Source organism: Trachypithecus francoisi, unplaced genomic scaffold, assembly GCF_009764315.1.
Source record: "Trachypithecus francoisi isolate TF-2019V2 unplaced genomic scaffold, Tfra_2.0 Lachesis_group5, whole genome shotgun sequence".
Lineage (NCBI taxonomy): Eukaryota > Metazoa > Chordata > Mammalia > Primates > Cercopithecidae > Trachypithecus > Trachypithecus francoisi.
Window position 1 is genome coordinate 149,611,063 of NW_022681470.1, and position 15,738 is coordinate 149,626,800.

The following is a 15,738-nucleotide window of genomic DNA, read 5'->3' on the forward strand; positions in this document are numbered from 1 at the left end:
GTGTCTTGTGTAGTGCCTTGTGGTCCTTGGTTTGGGTGCCGTGGTTGTGTGTTGTGTGTGTGGCATCGTGATCCTTGGTTTGGGTGCCGTGGTTGTGTGTGTCGTGTGTGTGGCATCGTGGTCCTTGGTTTGGATACCACATTTACCCACGCTTTCTGCCGTGGGCTGCGGTCGTCGTTGATTCAGTTGTGGGCTGTGAACGCCCTCGTGTGCGTCGTTAGTGGACACAGACACTCGGTACTTGACGGACAGCGGGGAGTTGCGTGGTGGGTGTGTGCTTAAGGTCACGCTTGAGTTTCTCACTGGTGATTTGTGGGAGTCGCTCCACATCCTCGGTGTTTGCCGCCGAGGGTGAATTTGCCTGAGTTTCAGCCCTCCTGGTGGATACGGACTCTTGTTCCATTGTGGCTTTAATTGGCATTTCCCGCCGGTGTCCTGGCCGTTTGGATATTCTCTCTTTCTGTGCTCAAAGCTTTCCCCCGTTTTGGTGTGTTCTTCTCTTTCGGATTTGTAGTCGTTCACATGTTCTGGAAGCCAGTCTTGGGGGGCACTGCTCCTGTGTTCTCCGGCTTGGGGCTTGCCCATTGACTCTCAGTGATGTCTTTACTTTTAATATCGTCCAACTTACCAATCTTTATTTGAATAATAATGTGTGTCCTATTTAAGGAGTGTTTGCTTATCCTCAGGCTCTTGACAATATTCTTCCATGTTTCCTTCTAGAAGATTGATTGTTTTTCCTTTCACATTTAAAGCTGTAATCCAACTTAGTTTAAATTTTGGTGCATGGTGGCCGGGCGCGTGGCTCACACGTGTAATTCCAGCACTTTGGGAGGCCAAGGCAGGAAGATTGCTTGAGGTCAGCAGATTGAGACCAGCCTGGCCAACGTGGTGAAACCCTGTCTCTACTGAAAATACAAAAATTAGCCGGGCGTAGTGGCAGGCGCCTGTAATCCCATTGGGAGACTGAGGTAGGAGAATTTCTTGAACTGCGAGGCAGTGGTTACAGTGAACTGAGATTGCACCACGGCACTCCAGCCTGGGCCACAGAGCGAGACTGTCTCAAAAAAATAAAAAGTAAATAAATTTTGGCGTGCGGCATGAGGTGGTGTGAAGTATGGGTTAGGGTTAGGTATTTTTTTCCATGTGGCTGTGCAGTTGCTCTAGCACTGTATATTGAAAAGACCATGGCTGGGCAAGGGGCCCTCACGCCTGTAATCCCGGCACTTTCGGAGGCTGAGGCGTGTGGATCACCCGAGGTCTGGAGTTTGAAACCAGCCTGGCCAACATGGCAAAACCTTGTCTCTACTAAAAATACAAAAATTAGCTGGGAGTGGTGATGCACACCTGTAATCCCAGCTACTTAGGAAGCTGAGACAGGAGAATCGCTTGAACCTGGGAGGCGGATGTTGCGGTGGACTGAGGTCACACCACTGAACTCCAGCTGGAGCGACAGAGCAAGACTCCGTCTCAAAAATAAAAACAACAAAAGTCCATTCTCTCCGCCACTGAGTTGCAGTGATGCGTTTGTGATAAATCAGGTGCCTGTAAGGCGTTTCTTGTCTCACCCCGAGTCGTCGCCATCGTCTCGGTTATTACAGGTTACAAGGAAGTCCGAGGTGGTGCAGGTCTTCCAACTTTGTAAGTTTTCATTGCATATCTATATCAGTTACTTATTTATTTATTTTTTTGAGGCAGAGTTTCGCTCTTGTTGCCCCAGCTGGAGTGCAGTGGTGTGATCTGAGCTCACTGCAACCTCCGTCTCCCAGGTTTAAGCGATTCTCCTGCCTCAGTCTCCTGAGTAGCTGGTATTACAGGCATGCACCACCACACTCGTCTAATTTTGTATTTTTAGTAGAGATGGGGTTTCTCCATGTTGGTCAGGCTGGTCTCGAACTCCTGACCTCAGGTGATCCTCCTGCCTTGGCCTCCCAAAGTGCTGGGATTACAGGCATGAGCCACCGCGCCCGGCCACATATCTGTGTAAGTTTTAAGATTAAAACTTATTTTTTTGGCAACCGACAAGTGTTAATCTTTTTTTTTTTTTGAGGTGGAGTCTTGCTCGGTTGCCCAGGCTGGAGTGCAGTGGTGCAATCTCAGCTCACTGCAACCTGTGCCTCCTGGGCTCAAGCAGTTCTCCTGCCTCAGCCTCCCGAGTAACTGGAATTACAGGTGCCAGCCACCACGCCTGGCTAATTTTTGTATTTTTAGCAGAGATGGGGTTTCACCATGTTAGCCAAGCTGGTCTCAAACTCCCGACCTCAGGTGACGCACCCACCTCAGCCTCCCAAAGTGCTGGGATTACAGGCGTGAGCCACCGTGCCTGGCCCATACATTGATTTTCAAACGTTAAATTAACTGCACGGTGGAATAAATGCGCTGCCTGGCCATGAAGTGTTCTCTCTTGTGTTTGTGGATCGCGTGCACTCAGTCCTCATTATTTGCCGATTCTGTACTGGGGAACTGCCAACTTGCTAAAATGTATTTGAAACCTCCAAACTCGCAACACCTTCGTGGTCAGGTGCCGGCAGATGTGTGTAGAGTGGCAGTGAAGGTGAGTTACCTGAGTGCATTTCCAGCCGAGGTGGAACGAGGTGCTGCCCTGTCTTGTCTCTCAGCTCTTTTACCGTGAGCAAGCGCCTTTCCTGCCGTGTGCTTAATGCCATTTTCCACATCGTTGTGCTTTCTGTGGGCGAATTTACGGTTTAACATGGCACCTAAATGTGGTGCCGACGTTCTGTCTGGTGTTCCTAAGAGGAAGAAGGCTACGATGCGCCTTTCAGAGAAAATTCGAGGAACTCCACTCAGGCGTGAGCTCTGCTACTGCTGGCCGCGAATTCAGCGTGAGTGAATCCGTCAGGTAGATGCAGTGAGACGGTGGCCCCCATCCTTGTTTGGCACCAGGGACTGGTTTCGTGGAGGACGGTTTTTCCGCGGATGGTGGAGTAGGGGGCGTGGTTTCAGGAGGAAGCCGTTCCAGTTCCGATCATGAGGCATTAGATTCTCATAAGGAGTGTGCAGCCTGCGTCCCTGGCGTGTGCAGTTCTCAGTGGGATTTGCGCTCCTATGAGGATCTAATGCCACTGATCCGACAGGAGGTGGAGGTCAGGCAGTGATGCTGGCTCGCCCGCTGCTCACCTGCTTGCCTGCTGCTTGCCTCCTGCTGTACGGCCAGTTCCTACCAGGCTGTGGACCAGTAGTGGTCTGTGGTCTGGGGGTTGGGAACCCCTGCAATAACACAGCTTTTAAAATTTAAATGTTATTTATGTATCTTTTTTTAATTTAAATGTTATTTATCTATTTTTAAAATTTAATTTATTTATTCATCTATTTATTTATTTATTTATTTATTTTTTTTTTTTTTTTGAGACGGAGTCTCGCTCTGCCGCCCAGGCTGGAGTGCAGTGGCCGGATCTCAGCTCACTGCAAGCTCCGCCTCCCGGGTTCACGCCATTCTCCTGCCTCAGCCTCCCGAGTAGCTGGGACTACAGGCGCCCGCCACGTCGCCCGGCTAGTTTTTTTTGTATTTTTAGTAGAGACGGGGTTTCACCATGTTAGCCAGGATGGTCTTGATCTTCTGACCTCGTGATCCGCCCGTCTCGGCCTCCCAAAGTGCTGGGATTACAGGCTTGAGCCACCGCGCCCGGCCTCATCTATTTATTTTTTAGACAGAGTCTTGCTCTGTCACCCAGGCTGGAGTGCCCTGGTGCGATCTTGGCTCACTGCAGCCTCTGTTCCCAGGCTCAAGTGATTCTCGTGCTGCAGTCTCCTGAGTAGCTGGGGCGACAGATTTGCGCCACCACACACCAGACAAGTTTGTGTGTGTGTATTGTGTAGAGACCAGGTTTCATCTTGTTGCCCAGGCTGGTCTCAAACTCCTGGCCCCAAGTGATTTTTCCGCCTCGGCCCCCCGGAGTGCTGGGGTTACTGTCATGAGCCCCTGCACCCAGCCTGCACTAGGCACCTTCGAGTGGACGTCGGAAACGAGTTTATGTATTGACCGGTGGATGAAAATGCTGTATTTCCCTGGGGCAGTGATGACATGCTCGCCGTGAGCACCTGGATTAACGGAAATCAGCACATAGGTATTGAATGCCTTCCTTCCTCAGTGTGATGTGCTCACATTTATGATTTTTGCATGTATGTTCATGGAGGTACTGGCCTGTCCTTTTATTTTTATTTGTCCGTGTCTGGTTTTGGTACCAGAGTTATGCCGCTTTCATGAATGTGTTTGGAAGTGTGCCTTTTTCCTAACCTCTGGAGGAATTTTTCTTTAAGATGTAAGAGGCTGGGAGTGGTGGCCCACGCCTGTAATCCCAGCACTTTGGGAGGCTGAGGCGGGTGGATCACGAGGTCAGGAGTTCGAGAACAGCCTGACCAAGATGGTGAAACCCTGTCTCTACTAAAAATACAAAAATCAGCTGAGCATGTAAAAATTTTGTAAAAATACAAAAATTAGTGTGCACCTGTAATCCCAGCTACTCAGGAGGCTGAGGCAGGAGAATCACTTGAACCCGGAGGCGGAGGTTGCAGTGAGCCGAGATCACGCCATTGCACTCCAGCCTGGGCGACAGAGCGAGATTCCATCTCAGAAAAAAACAAAAACACAAGAAGAGTTTTATCAATTGTATTACTCTTTACAAAGAACTAACTTTAGCCTTGTTCATGTCTCTCTATTGCTGGATTTCTGGTTTTTACTTTTTTTGTGTGACAGGGTCTCACTCTGTTGCCCAGGCTGGAGTGCAGTGGTGCAATTTTGACTCACAGGAAACTCCGCCTCCCGGATTCAAGCAATTCTCCTGCCACAGCCTCCTGAGTAGCTGGGATTACAGGCACCTGCCACTGCGCCCGGCTAATTTTTGTATTTTTAGTAGAGATGGGGTTTCACTATGTTGGCCAGCCTGGTCTCGAACTCCAGACCTCAGGTGATCCACCTGCCTCGGCCTCCCAAAGTGCTGGGATTACAGGCGTGAGCCACTGCCCCAGGCTCTTTTACTGATTTTTAATTGAATTGCACTGTGGTCAGAAAACATACTCTGTGATTTCAGTTCTTTGAAATTGATTACACCTTGCTTTGTGACCAGTATTTGATCTGTCTTGGAAAATGCTTTACGTGTCTGGAAGGAACGTGCGTTGTGCAGTTGTTGGGTGCAGTTTTCCGCATATTTCCCATGGATCCATTGGGTAATTGTTCACATCATCTGTATTCTCACTTGGTTTTTTTGGCTGCTTGTTCTATTTACAGAAAGATTGTTAGTGACCTCTGGTTGTGGATCGTCTATTTCCCCTTTTTAATTCTGTCCATTTTTACTTCACTTTGCAGCTTTGTTATTAGGTGCATACACACATTAAGATGGCTTTGTCTTCGTGTTGAATTGTGTCTTTTATGATTGTGACATGTCTCTGTAGTGATGCTTCTTACCAAAAATAAGTGCTTTATCTGCCTTCAGTGTGACCACGGTAGCTTTTTGTTGGTTTAGTGTGTGTGTGGTTTTTTCCCATTCGTTTTACCATTCTAGATTCCTATATTTGAAGTGTATTTTCTGCAAATGGCATATGTTTAGATCTTGTTTTTTGAGGCGGAGTCTCTGGAGTGCAGTGGCGTAATCTCCACTCACTGCAGCCGCCACCTCCCTGGTTCAAGCAATTCTTCCACCTCAGCCTCCCAAGTAGCTGCGGTTACGGGCGCCCGCCACCACGCCCAGCTAATTTTTGTATTTTTAGTAGATATGGCGTTTCACCATGTTGGCCAGGCTGGTCTCAATCTCTAGACCTCAAGTGACCTGCCCACCTCGGTCCCAATGTGCTGGGATTACAGGCGTGAGCCACTGCACCTGGCCTGTTCTTTGTTTTTTAATTTTTTTATATCTTCTTTTGGATTACATAGCTTTATTTTGTCCTCCTGTTTCAGCTTATAAGTTTTAGTTTTAGTGCTTATCCTAGAGGTTACAATATGAATTATTGACTTATCACAGTCTACTTTTTTTTTGAGGTGGAGTCTTGCTCTGTTGCCCAGGCTGGAGTGCAGTGGTGTGATCTTGACTCACTGCAACCTCCGCCTCCTGGGCTCAAGCGATTCTCCTGCTTCAGCCTCCCAAGTATCTGAGATTACAGGCATGTGCCATCATGCCCAGCTAATTTTTTTTTTTTTTTTTTTGAGACGGAGTCTTGCTCTGCCACCCAGGCTGGAGTGCAGTGGCCGGATCTCAGCTCACTGCAAGCTCCGCCTCCCGGGTTCACGCCATTCTCCTGCCTCAGCCTCCCGAGTAGCTGGGACTACAGGCGCCCGCCACCTCGCCCGGCTAGTTTTTTGTATTTTTTAAGTAGAGACAGGGTTTCACCGTATTAGCCAGGATGGTCTCGATCTCCTGACCTCGTGATCCGCCCGTCTCGGCCTCCCAAAGTGCTGGGATTACAGGCTTGAGCCACCGTGCCCGCCACCCAGCTAATTTTTGTATTTTTAGTAGAGATGAGGTTTCACTGTGTTGGCCATGCTGATCTTGAACTCCTGACCTCCAGTGACCTCAGCCTCCCAAAGTGCTGACATTACAGGCATGAGCCACCACACGGGGCCTCACAGCTTTAAATAAGTACATTCCATTTCCTCTACAATGCACGAAACAGTTAAACTCAGTTTACCTGTCCCCCAAGTTTTGTGCTATTATTAATTCTACATATCGGCTGGGCGCAGTGGCTCATGCCTGTAATCCCAGCACTTTGGGAGGCCGAAGTGGGCAGACTGCCTGAGGTCAGGAGTTTGAGACCATCCTGGCCAACGTGGTGAAACCCTGTCACTACTAAAAATACAAAAATGAGTCGGGCGAGGTGGCGGGCACCTGTAGTCCCAGCTACTCGGAGGCTGAGGCAGGAGAATGCTGTGAACCCGGGAGGCGGAGGTTGCCGTGAGCCGAGATTGCACCACTGCACTCCAGCCTGGGCAACAGAGCGAGACTCTTATCTCCAAAAACAAACAAACAAAATCTACATATCACAAGATTATAACATTGTTGTTTTAAACAGTGAACATTCTTTGTATTTATCCACGTATTTCCTCCAACTTCCATTTGGGATCGTTTCCTTCAGCCCAAAGAACTTCCTTTGTAATAGCCCTTGTGCTTTCTTTCTGCATTTTTTTGTCTGAAAAGTGGATTTTTGCTTTCGTTCTTTAAAGAATATTTTCACGGGCATATTTTTCTAGGTTTGCAGGGCTTTTTTCTTTCAACACTTGAACAGTTTCATTCCATTGCTTTTTGGCTGTCGTCGTTTCTGGTAAGAAGTCAGAGGAAGGACGGTCTTCCTGTTTCCTTTGAAATATCGTGCCCGTTTTCTCTCCTAAGATTTGTTTCCTTTCCCTGCCTTTTATTGTCTTTTATTTTTTACCAGTTTGATGTGCCTGTGCACACGTCTTTGTGTGTGCTTGTGTTTATCCTGAATTTCCCTGCTCTGTGGGTTGGTATCAGTCATCAGTTTTGAAGACTTGTTGGCTATTATCTCTTCAGATTTTGTGCTGCCTCATTCTTTCCTTTTTCTGCGACTCATTTACACGTGTCTTAGAGGTTGCTTAACTGTCTTATCCTAAGCTGTGTTCTTTCTCTTTAGACTTTCGTTTCGGTTTCTAAACATTGGTTTCCTTTTGATTCCACTGATTCTGCTTTGTGCTGTGTTGAGGCTGCTGGTGAAAAAGCGGTTCAGTGGCTCCATTCGGGTATTGCATTTTCCAGTCCTGGAAGGTCCTTGAGATTCTTTTCTATCAATTTCAAGTCTCTGCTGAGACCCTCCGGCTTTTTGTCCATGTCCTGAATGTGGTAACCCTAGTGAGACGGAAGTCTTTGTCTGCTGACTGTTAACACAGCTGTGTGGAGACCTGTGTTGGTGTCTCATGTTTTCTTGTTTTGTTTGTTTGAGATGGAGTCTCTGAGGCTCTTGTCGCCCAGGCTGGAGTGCAGTGGCACGATCTTGGCTCACTGTAACCTCCGCCTCCCAGGTTCAAGCAGTTCTCCTGCCTCGGCCTCCTGAGTAACTAATTTACAGGCACCCACCACCACACCCGGCTCATTTTTGTATTTTTAGTAGAGATGGGGTTTCGTCATGTTTGCCAGGCTGGTCTCCAACTCCTGACCTCAGGTGATCGCCCGCCTCAGCCTCCCAGAGTGCTGGGATTGCAGGTGTGAGCCACTGCGCCCGGCCTTGTTTCCTTGTTTTATTCTGAGACAGGTTCTTGCTCTGTTGCCGAGGCTGGAGTGCAGTGACGCCATCATGGCTCATTGCAGCCTCGACCTCCTGGGCTCAGTCTCACCTTAGCCTCATCCCACCTTAGCTGGGAATACAGACGTGCCACCATGCCTGGCTACTTTTGAAATTTTTTGTGAAGATGGAGAGTGCTGGTCTCAAACTCTGGCCTCAACCGATCCTCCCACTTCAGCCTCCCAAAGTGCTGGGATCAGGCCTGAGTCCTCACATCCAGTTAAGGTTTTTCTCCCGTGTTTCGCCCTTCACGTGAGGGTGGGTGATGAGGTAGATAGACCATGAGAGATGGTCTGCTCTCCTCTGGGAGACCACCTCGGTCCAAGCAGGGCTCAGGTGTTGCCTGTGGAGACGGAGACGGGTGGCTGTGGTGTGTGCCCGTTGTCCTCATGGGGGCCGTGGGGACCAGCAGAGGCCCCCACTGGGTGGGGCACAGCAGCACCCTGGAGCTAGTTTCTGCGTCAGCTCCCGGCCGTGGAGACTCTTCCACGGAGCTGTTTTCCCCAGTGCGTTTTTCACTTTTCTTCCTGTGCGCTGATTTTGTCTGTTTTTTATTTGTTGGTTTGCTTTGCTTGGGTTTCTGTGCCTCTTTCCTGGATAATCGAGAGGTGCTGGCACTTGAGCCTTGCCAGACCTGGCCCTGAGCTCTCCCTGCTTTGTCCCCAGTCACGTCCCTCCCCACAGCTGGAGGCCGCGTCCCTCCCTTTGCTGAAAGCCAATTGCCTCTGAGGTTGTGGACTTCTCCTCCCTCTGTGGGCACATGCGCCACCGGCACCAGCTCCCGGGGCAGGACGTCTCCCCAGTGGTGATGCAGCTTCTGGCCATGGCTCTTTAGGTCCCGGGGTTAGAGCGCAGCCGTGTCTGTGGGGGCCGCCGCTTGGCCGGGGGACCCAAGTCTCAGCGGCCCTTATCCAGCGTGGGGTCTCCTGGCGGCTCCCTCAGGCCTCTGCATGTCTGTGGCTGTTGTAGCTGTGCAGCCTGAAGCCAGCCTCACCTCCCTGGGCTCACTGCCCACAGCCCCGTCCGCAGAGTCCTGCTCGGGTTCCCCTGCCCCGATCTGGGCTCCCACGGCTTCCTCTGAGCCCTTGGCTGGATGGGGCGCCCCTGCTGGCCGCTCACGGCTCCTGCACGCGCTCATGGGACCCAGGCCTGTGTCCGGCGGCCGGAGCCTGCCCTGGACCCACTGGGTGGTGGAATCGAGCACAGCAGCACCGAGCCCAGGAGGAGCACAGCCATGGCGGCCTGGGGCTTGGGAAGGGGAGGGCCGGGACGGTGCCTCTTCCCTGTCACGGGCTGAGCTGGCGGCTCCGCGTGTCCTGGCGTGTGTGGGTGCAGATTGGGTTCCTGCAACGTGACCTTTGCCCTCTGCTTGTGCAGTCTACGAGAATGAAGACCAGCTGCTCTGGGACCCCAGCGTCCTCCCCGAGAGGGAGGTGGAGGAGTTCCTGTACAGGGCGGTGAAGCGGCGTTGGCAGGAGATGGCCGGACCTCAGCTCCCGGAGGGAGAAGCCGTGAAAGACAGTGAACAGGTGGGGGCTGCCGTGCCGCGGACAGAGGGGCTGAGGGCTGCAGCGGCGTGGGCCAGAGCTCACACCCCAGTGCCTCCAGGGGCCAGGCAGGGCAGAAGGGAGGGCAGGGGTCAGATGTGCGGAGGCCTGGGCACTGGAACAGCTACTCAGGTTGGGAGGGGACCAATGAAAACCACGTATCAGGGAGGAGGTGTGGACGCCTCCGGGTATCTCTGCGGGGGATGTAGACACCCCGATGTTACTCCCTGGATAGAGGCGTAGGTGGCCCTGACAGTGCTCAGGAGGGTGGTGTGGACGGCCCTTGCTGCCACTGCCTGGATGGTACTGACAGTTCTTGCTGCCGGCTCCTGGGCTGCACTCACGGGAGGAACCACCACACCCTCTCCCCAGGCGCTGTACGAGTTGGTGAAATGCAACTTCAACGTGGAGGAGGCCCTGCGAAGGCTGCGGTTCAACGTGAAGGTGATCCGAGGTGAGCAGCGGCCTGGGCCTTCTCCCGCGGCGGCCCCACCCTGGGCGCTGCTGACCAGTCTCCCCGGCCGTTTTTGCAGATGGGCTCTGTGCTTGGAGTGAAGAGGAGTGCAGGAACTTTGAGCACGGCTTCCGTGTGCATGGAAAGAACTTTCACCTGATCCAGGCCAACAAGGTGCGGGCTCCGCGGCCCTCCTCCTGCCAGGCTCCTCCGGGGGGCTTCTTGATCTGGGGAGGGGCTCAGGGTCAGCGGGCACACAGCACACGGCCGACTGGGGGCCTCATGTCCCGTGTCCCGTGCCGCCTCCTCGCCGCACGCCCATTGCTGTCTTCTGTAGTTTCCTCCTGTCCCCGCAAGAACAAGGCTCTGGTGTTGGGAAAGAATGTGCCAAAAGCTGAACTCAGTAGTTTCTGCCTCACGTTCCACCCCGGGGCCCTGGGCACCTCATCTTCATGTCTATGTCCTCTGAGCAGAGCCTGCTGTCTCAGTGTCCAGCACTGACCCCGCAGCAGAACCCCTGACACCTGGGACCAGGGGTCTCCTGTTCCCTCCTCCAGGGACCCAGGTCCTTCTGCCACCCGGGACAAACCCTCACGGCAGGCAGGTGCTGCCGAGTGCCGGGGCCTTCTGCCCCCCTTAGACCTTCCCCACATCCTCTGGGTCTCTGCATGTCTGCAGCAGTGCCCTCTGCCCTGTGGCTTCTTGAGCGATAACTCGCAAGCCAGCCTCTTGGCAGTCAGACATCTGTGGCTGAAAACCTTGCCATGGCTCTGAGCAGTGGCTTCTCCGTCTCTGTCCACGCCCCGGTTGGGCACTGAGCCCGTTCAGGGCCAGTGGGCTGTGGCCTTCTCGCTGCTGAGCCTTGCTTCTGCCTTGTGTCCTGGGGCCGTGCTCCATTGGCGGCCGATGTCTTCCACTGAAGGGCTGGAGTGAGGAGGTGCCTGCCTGGGGCGGGTGGTGTGGCCCAGGACGTTGCTCGAGTGACTGCGCGGTGCCGTGCACAGGAGCCGTGGACTGTCCTTGTCAGACTCCAGCACCACGTGGTGTTTTGATTGGAGACAGCTGGGGAGGTGTGGCCGGAGTGTGGTGCTCCCGGGCTACACTCAGAACCCGTCAGTTTCTGGAGCTCCGGGCCGTGTTTCTGGAGCTCTGGGCGCTGCGGGCTTGTGCCTCTTGCTCCCGGGGCGGGGGCTCTGTCCAGGAGTCTGTGGACTCTGGGGTGTCACTCCCACTGCCACCCCGGGCCTGTGAGAAGCAGGCCCATGAGGTGGGTGTGACCAGCCTGGGGCTCGTGGTCTGGGATAGGGTGGGCGAGCGGTAGACAGGCCTGGAGGGTCCGTTTGTGTGGCTGATGCTACGGAAGGGAAAGGGGTCTCAAGCCAGGAGCTGGGGGGTTCTGAGGGGGCTTGAAACAGGAGGCAGTGCCACGGTGCTCCAAGCCCCCATTCCCTGTGGTGGGCATAGCCTGTGGGCCTGAGTAGGGTCATGGGTCAGGGCGTCTTGCATTATCTGAGAGTGGTGGGTGCTGTGGCCCTTGTGTGCTGTCCCGGAGTCCCAGGAGTCGTCCTGGGATGGTGGGGCAGGGGCAGGGGCTGGGCAGCCGGGGACAGAGATGGCGCCTGGCCCCTCCCCGCAGGTGCGCACGCGGTCGGTGGGTGAGTGTGTCGAGTACTACTACCTGTGGAAGAAGTCGGAGCGCTACGACTACTTCGCCCAGCAGACACGGCTGGGCCGGAGGAAGTACGTCCCGTCCGGAACCACGTGCGTGCGGCGCTCCCCAGCAGTAACGATGGGCGGCCACCCCGCCGGGGGTGGGCACGTGGGCGCCTGGGCAGCACCTCCTGGGCGGGGCCTCCATCCTCTCTGCTGCCCCTCATGGTGCCCTCTCCCCACAGGGACGCAGACCAGGACCTGGATGGCAGCGACCCCGATGGCCCTGGCCGTCCACGCCCGGAGCAGGACACCCTGACTGGGATGCGCACAGGTGAGGCGTAGGGGGTGTCTCCTGCCCTGGGGGCGACCGTGGGTCTGGAGCCCGTGAGTGAGGCCGGGTGGAGCCTCTCCTCGCTGGTGCCCTGTGCTGGGCCAGCCGTCACCAGGAGTGGGCGTCTGGGTGGTGGAGGGCCAGCCAGGTCATGTGGATGCCACTCTGCGCACCTCGCTGGGAGAAGGGAGGGCAGGGATTGCGCTTACCCTCTGGGCTTGCTGGAGGGGTGCCTGCGGCCCCACCCCTGGGGCGCCCCGCGTGCTGAGGTTGGGGTACATACCAGGCCTTAGTCTCCTGGGAGGGCCTGCCTGCCCCAGGGTGGGGACTTAGCCCCAGCCACCAGGACACTCAGGAGGGCAGGGTGTCCGGAGCCGTCGCCAGCATCCTGCACCTGAGGCCGTGACGGACACCAGGGCCTCGGGTGGGGTTTTCCCGCCGTGTCTGATGCCGTCACAGGAGGGTCCTTTGCTTCTGGCTCTGCGTTGAGATGGTTGAGGCTGGGAGGGTCGCCCGTTTCCAGCATCTGGTGGTTTCTGTGGTTGGGTTGCTCACGGGTGTTCACCTCTGCTGCTCCCTGGAACTGTGGTGAGGCCCTGAGCACTGCGTGTGGGAACAGAACTTCCCCAGACCCTGTGTTGACCCTCGCAGTGCCCAGGCCTTGCTAACACCCTTGTCTCTTGTACTCTGCTCTGGTTTTAAGGATGTGGGCTGTGACCCACTCAGTTGGTTTTATGACCTTCTAAAGCTGCGGTCTTGAACCTTGGGGGCTCACAGATTTCCGAGTAACTGGTTTCTTCTGTATTTGTGCGGAGGCTTTTTTGGGGAGGGATCCACAGGCTTTGCTGGACCCAGCAGGGTTGGCAGGAGCTGGCACGGGAGTGGCATGGCTGCAGCCTGGTGCCTGTGGGCGGCCCCACCCTCTGTTGCGTTCCCTTTCACAGGCCCGCTGAGTGTGGACGGCACGGCCGGTGGTCTCGGTGAGCCTGGAGTGGCCTCTGATGGCCTCCCGTCCTCGGAGCCAGGGCCCTGTTCCTTCCAGCAGCTGGACGAGCCCCCGGCCGGACCCCTGTCCCGTCAGCCTCCAGCCCTGGCCGACCCAGCCTCGTACCCGCCAGCTGTCATCGCTCCGGAGGCAGACGCCAGTCCGAGGCTGGCTGTGGACTTCGCCCTGCCCGAGGAGCTGCCTCTCATCTCCAGCCGTGTGGACCTGAGTGGGGACCCGGAGGGGACTGTGGCCCCCGCACAGGTGGCTTTGTCGGTCACCGAGTTTGGACTCATTGGCATTGGGGACGTGAACCCCTTCCTGGCCGCCCACCCCACGTGCCCGGCCCCCGGGCTACACTCGGAGCCCCTGTCACAGTGAGTGCCACCTCATGCCCGGAGCTTGCCCACCACTCGCGTGCGGTGCCCCAGCCCTCAGGCTGCGCTGAGGAGAGTGGGAGGCCTTCGCCCCAAGGACAGTGCGGCGCCACAAGCGGCACCCGGCGTTTCTTGAGGGTTATTCTTGACTTGTATGTATTTTCTGACTGGAGAATACATTTGTGTGGTCCACATTCTCCACAGATGGCGGCAGGTGCCAGGCTCTCCCACCCCTGCTCCAGCCACCAGCCCCGCCCCGAGCACCCGGGCCCTGCTGCCGTATTTTGTCGGGGAGGTGAGGCTGGGAGTCTCGAGTCCAGCGCTCAGCACTGGGCTGTGCAGGCACGTGGGGCCGCACTGACACTGCGTCTCTCTCGGTCTCTTCCCTGCAGCTGCAACGTGATGACCTGCTGACTCCTGGCCGCGGGCGGCGTATGCGGCCCAGACTGGACTTAGCACTGCCGCTGGGCCCGCCTCTGTCAGTCTTCCTGACCCCTTCCCCCGCCCCGGCCTTGGGGTGGCACCTCCTCTGCTTCTGAACACGTCAGGACTGGTGTGAGGTGGCTGGGCCGTGCGCCCTTGCCCCGTCCGTGCAGACTGGATGCAGAGCCACACACAACGCCGTCAGCGCCCGGCACTGCCCCCCGGGTCCAGGCTGCTGCCTGCACGTGGGATCCGTCAGGCAGCCGTGGACAGAAAAGACCCGGCCTTTGGGACGCAGGGCAGAGCCGGCCACCAAGTCCCTTCCAGCCAGCAGAGGCGAGGGAAGGTGTCACTGCCCCGGCGGGGAGACGGGCAGGACGCCCCGCCCCGCACCAGCAGCCTCCGCCGGGGCGCCCTCCGCTCCCTGCTTGGCTCTGTCTCTCCACACCTGGCAGGGCCGTGGGCTGCCCCAGCCCTGGGGGTCGTGGGCAGCTGCTACTCAGTGCCAACCCCGTGGGGCACAGAGCCATATACCTCGCTGTCCGGCCCCCACCCCGGCCTCCCCTTCCCACCCCATTGTCTCCACTTCAGGAAAAGCCGCACTTTACACCCCCACCTGCCTCTTCCCCCTCCGTCCCTGCTTCCCGATCCTGAGCGGTTGGGGTGGGGGCCCCTCAGCAACCCCAGGCGTGGGTTTGAGGAGACAGGTGACTTACACCCCCTTTGCTGTCCTCCCCTGGTACCAAGGCAGGCAGCCTCGCGAGGAGCTGCCCCTGCCGGCCATGCAGGGGCCAGACTCCAGCCTGTTTCCCCAGCCCTGCAGGGCTTCCTTCTGTGGGAAGCTTCCCAGCAAGATGGCTTGGAGTCCTGGTCCCTCTTCCCCGGCCCCTTGTCCGTTTCTGTTTCTGTTTACACGTTGGAGTGGGGTCCTCCGTGGGCCGCGGCGTGCCCTGCCCCGGGCGTCGTCCAGCCTCTTGTGCTCGAGCCCCTTTCCGAGTTGGACTCGACCATCCCTCACCCCACCAAGGACCACACTGTGAAGTGACAACTGCCTTGAACCCCCCTTGCTGTTTTATTTATTAAACTTGATTTGAAGCCCGGGGTGCCGTGTGGTGGGTTGGGTGGGGGCTGGGGGCGGCAGGTGTCCATGTCATCTCACTTGGAGGCCTGCATGTCTGTTGGAGGATCCGGGATAAGTCGTGAGCAACAGAGGCGAGGGGTGCGGTGGGGGCATGACGTGGTGGGCTACATGTTGTCCACGTCAATGAGGGAACTGTGGCCATGATGACGGGGTGAGAGGAGGGCCCACGTCTGGGTAGAGGTGGTCGGCGCTGCCTCCTAGAAGTGACGGTTAAGCTGGAACCTGAAGGAGAACGGGCCTGCTTTGCTGGAAGTTTGCCGAGTCCTGGCAGGCGTGACAGCCGATGCAGAGGACAGAGGCCTGGGTCTACAGGAGAAGCTGAGGGCACAGAGGGCAGGGGCTGGGCGGGGTGGGGACAGTGGGTCATGAGGCTGAGATTTATTCTTGGTGTGGAAGCCGCTTGAGGTCTGCGTTGTGTTTTTTCTTTTTTTCTTTTTTCTTTTTTATTTTCAGACGGAGTCTTACACTCGCCAGGCTGGAGTGCAGTGGTGCCATCTTGGTTCACTGCAATCTCCGCCTCCCGAGTTCAAGCGATGCTCCTGCCTCAGCCACCCAAGTGGCTGGGACTACAGGCACCTGCCACCAC

General features: G+C 55.9%; 1 protein-coding gene across 10 annotated transcripts in view; it reads left to right on the forward strand.

Moving 5' to 3' along the window:
• MIER2 (MIER family member 2) overlaps positions 1-15,112 on the forward strand; it is a 35,134-nt gene extending 20,022 nt beyond the window's left edge. For 9 of the 10 annotated variants that reach the window (XM_033199670.1, XM_033199674.1, XM_033199671.1 and 6 more), the window contains 7 exons: positions 9,619-9,770; positions 10,161-10,242; positions 10,322-10,416; positions 11,879-12,003; positions 12,138-12,226; positions 13,171-13,588; positions 13,981-15,112. In XM_033199670.1, coding sequence (XP_033055561.1) covers positions 9,619-9,770; positions 10,161-10,242; positions 10,322-10,416; positions 11,879-12,003; positions 12,138-12,226; positions 13,171-13,588; positions 13,981-14,002 — 983 coding nt within the window. In that variant the 3' untranslated portion in view covers positions 14,003-15,112. The remainder of the gene's footprint in view (positions 1-9,618; positions 9,771-10,160; positions 10,243-10,321; positions 10,417-11,878; positions 12,004-12,137; positions 12,227-13,170; positions 13,589-13,980) is intronic. The other variant, XM_033199666.1, reaches the window with a different exon arrangement.
• The last annotated feature ends 626 nt before the right edge of the window (positions 15,113-15,738 follow it).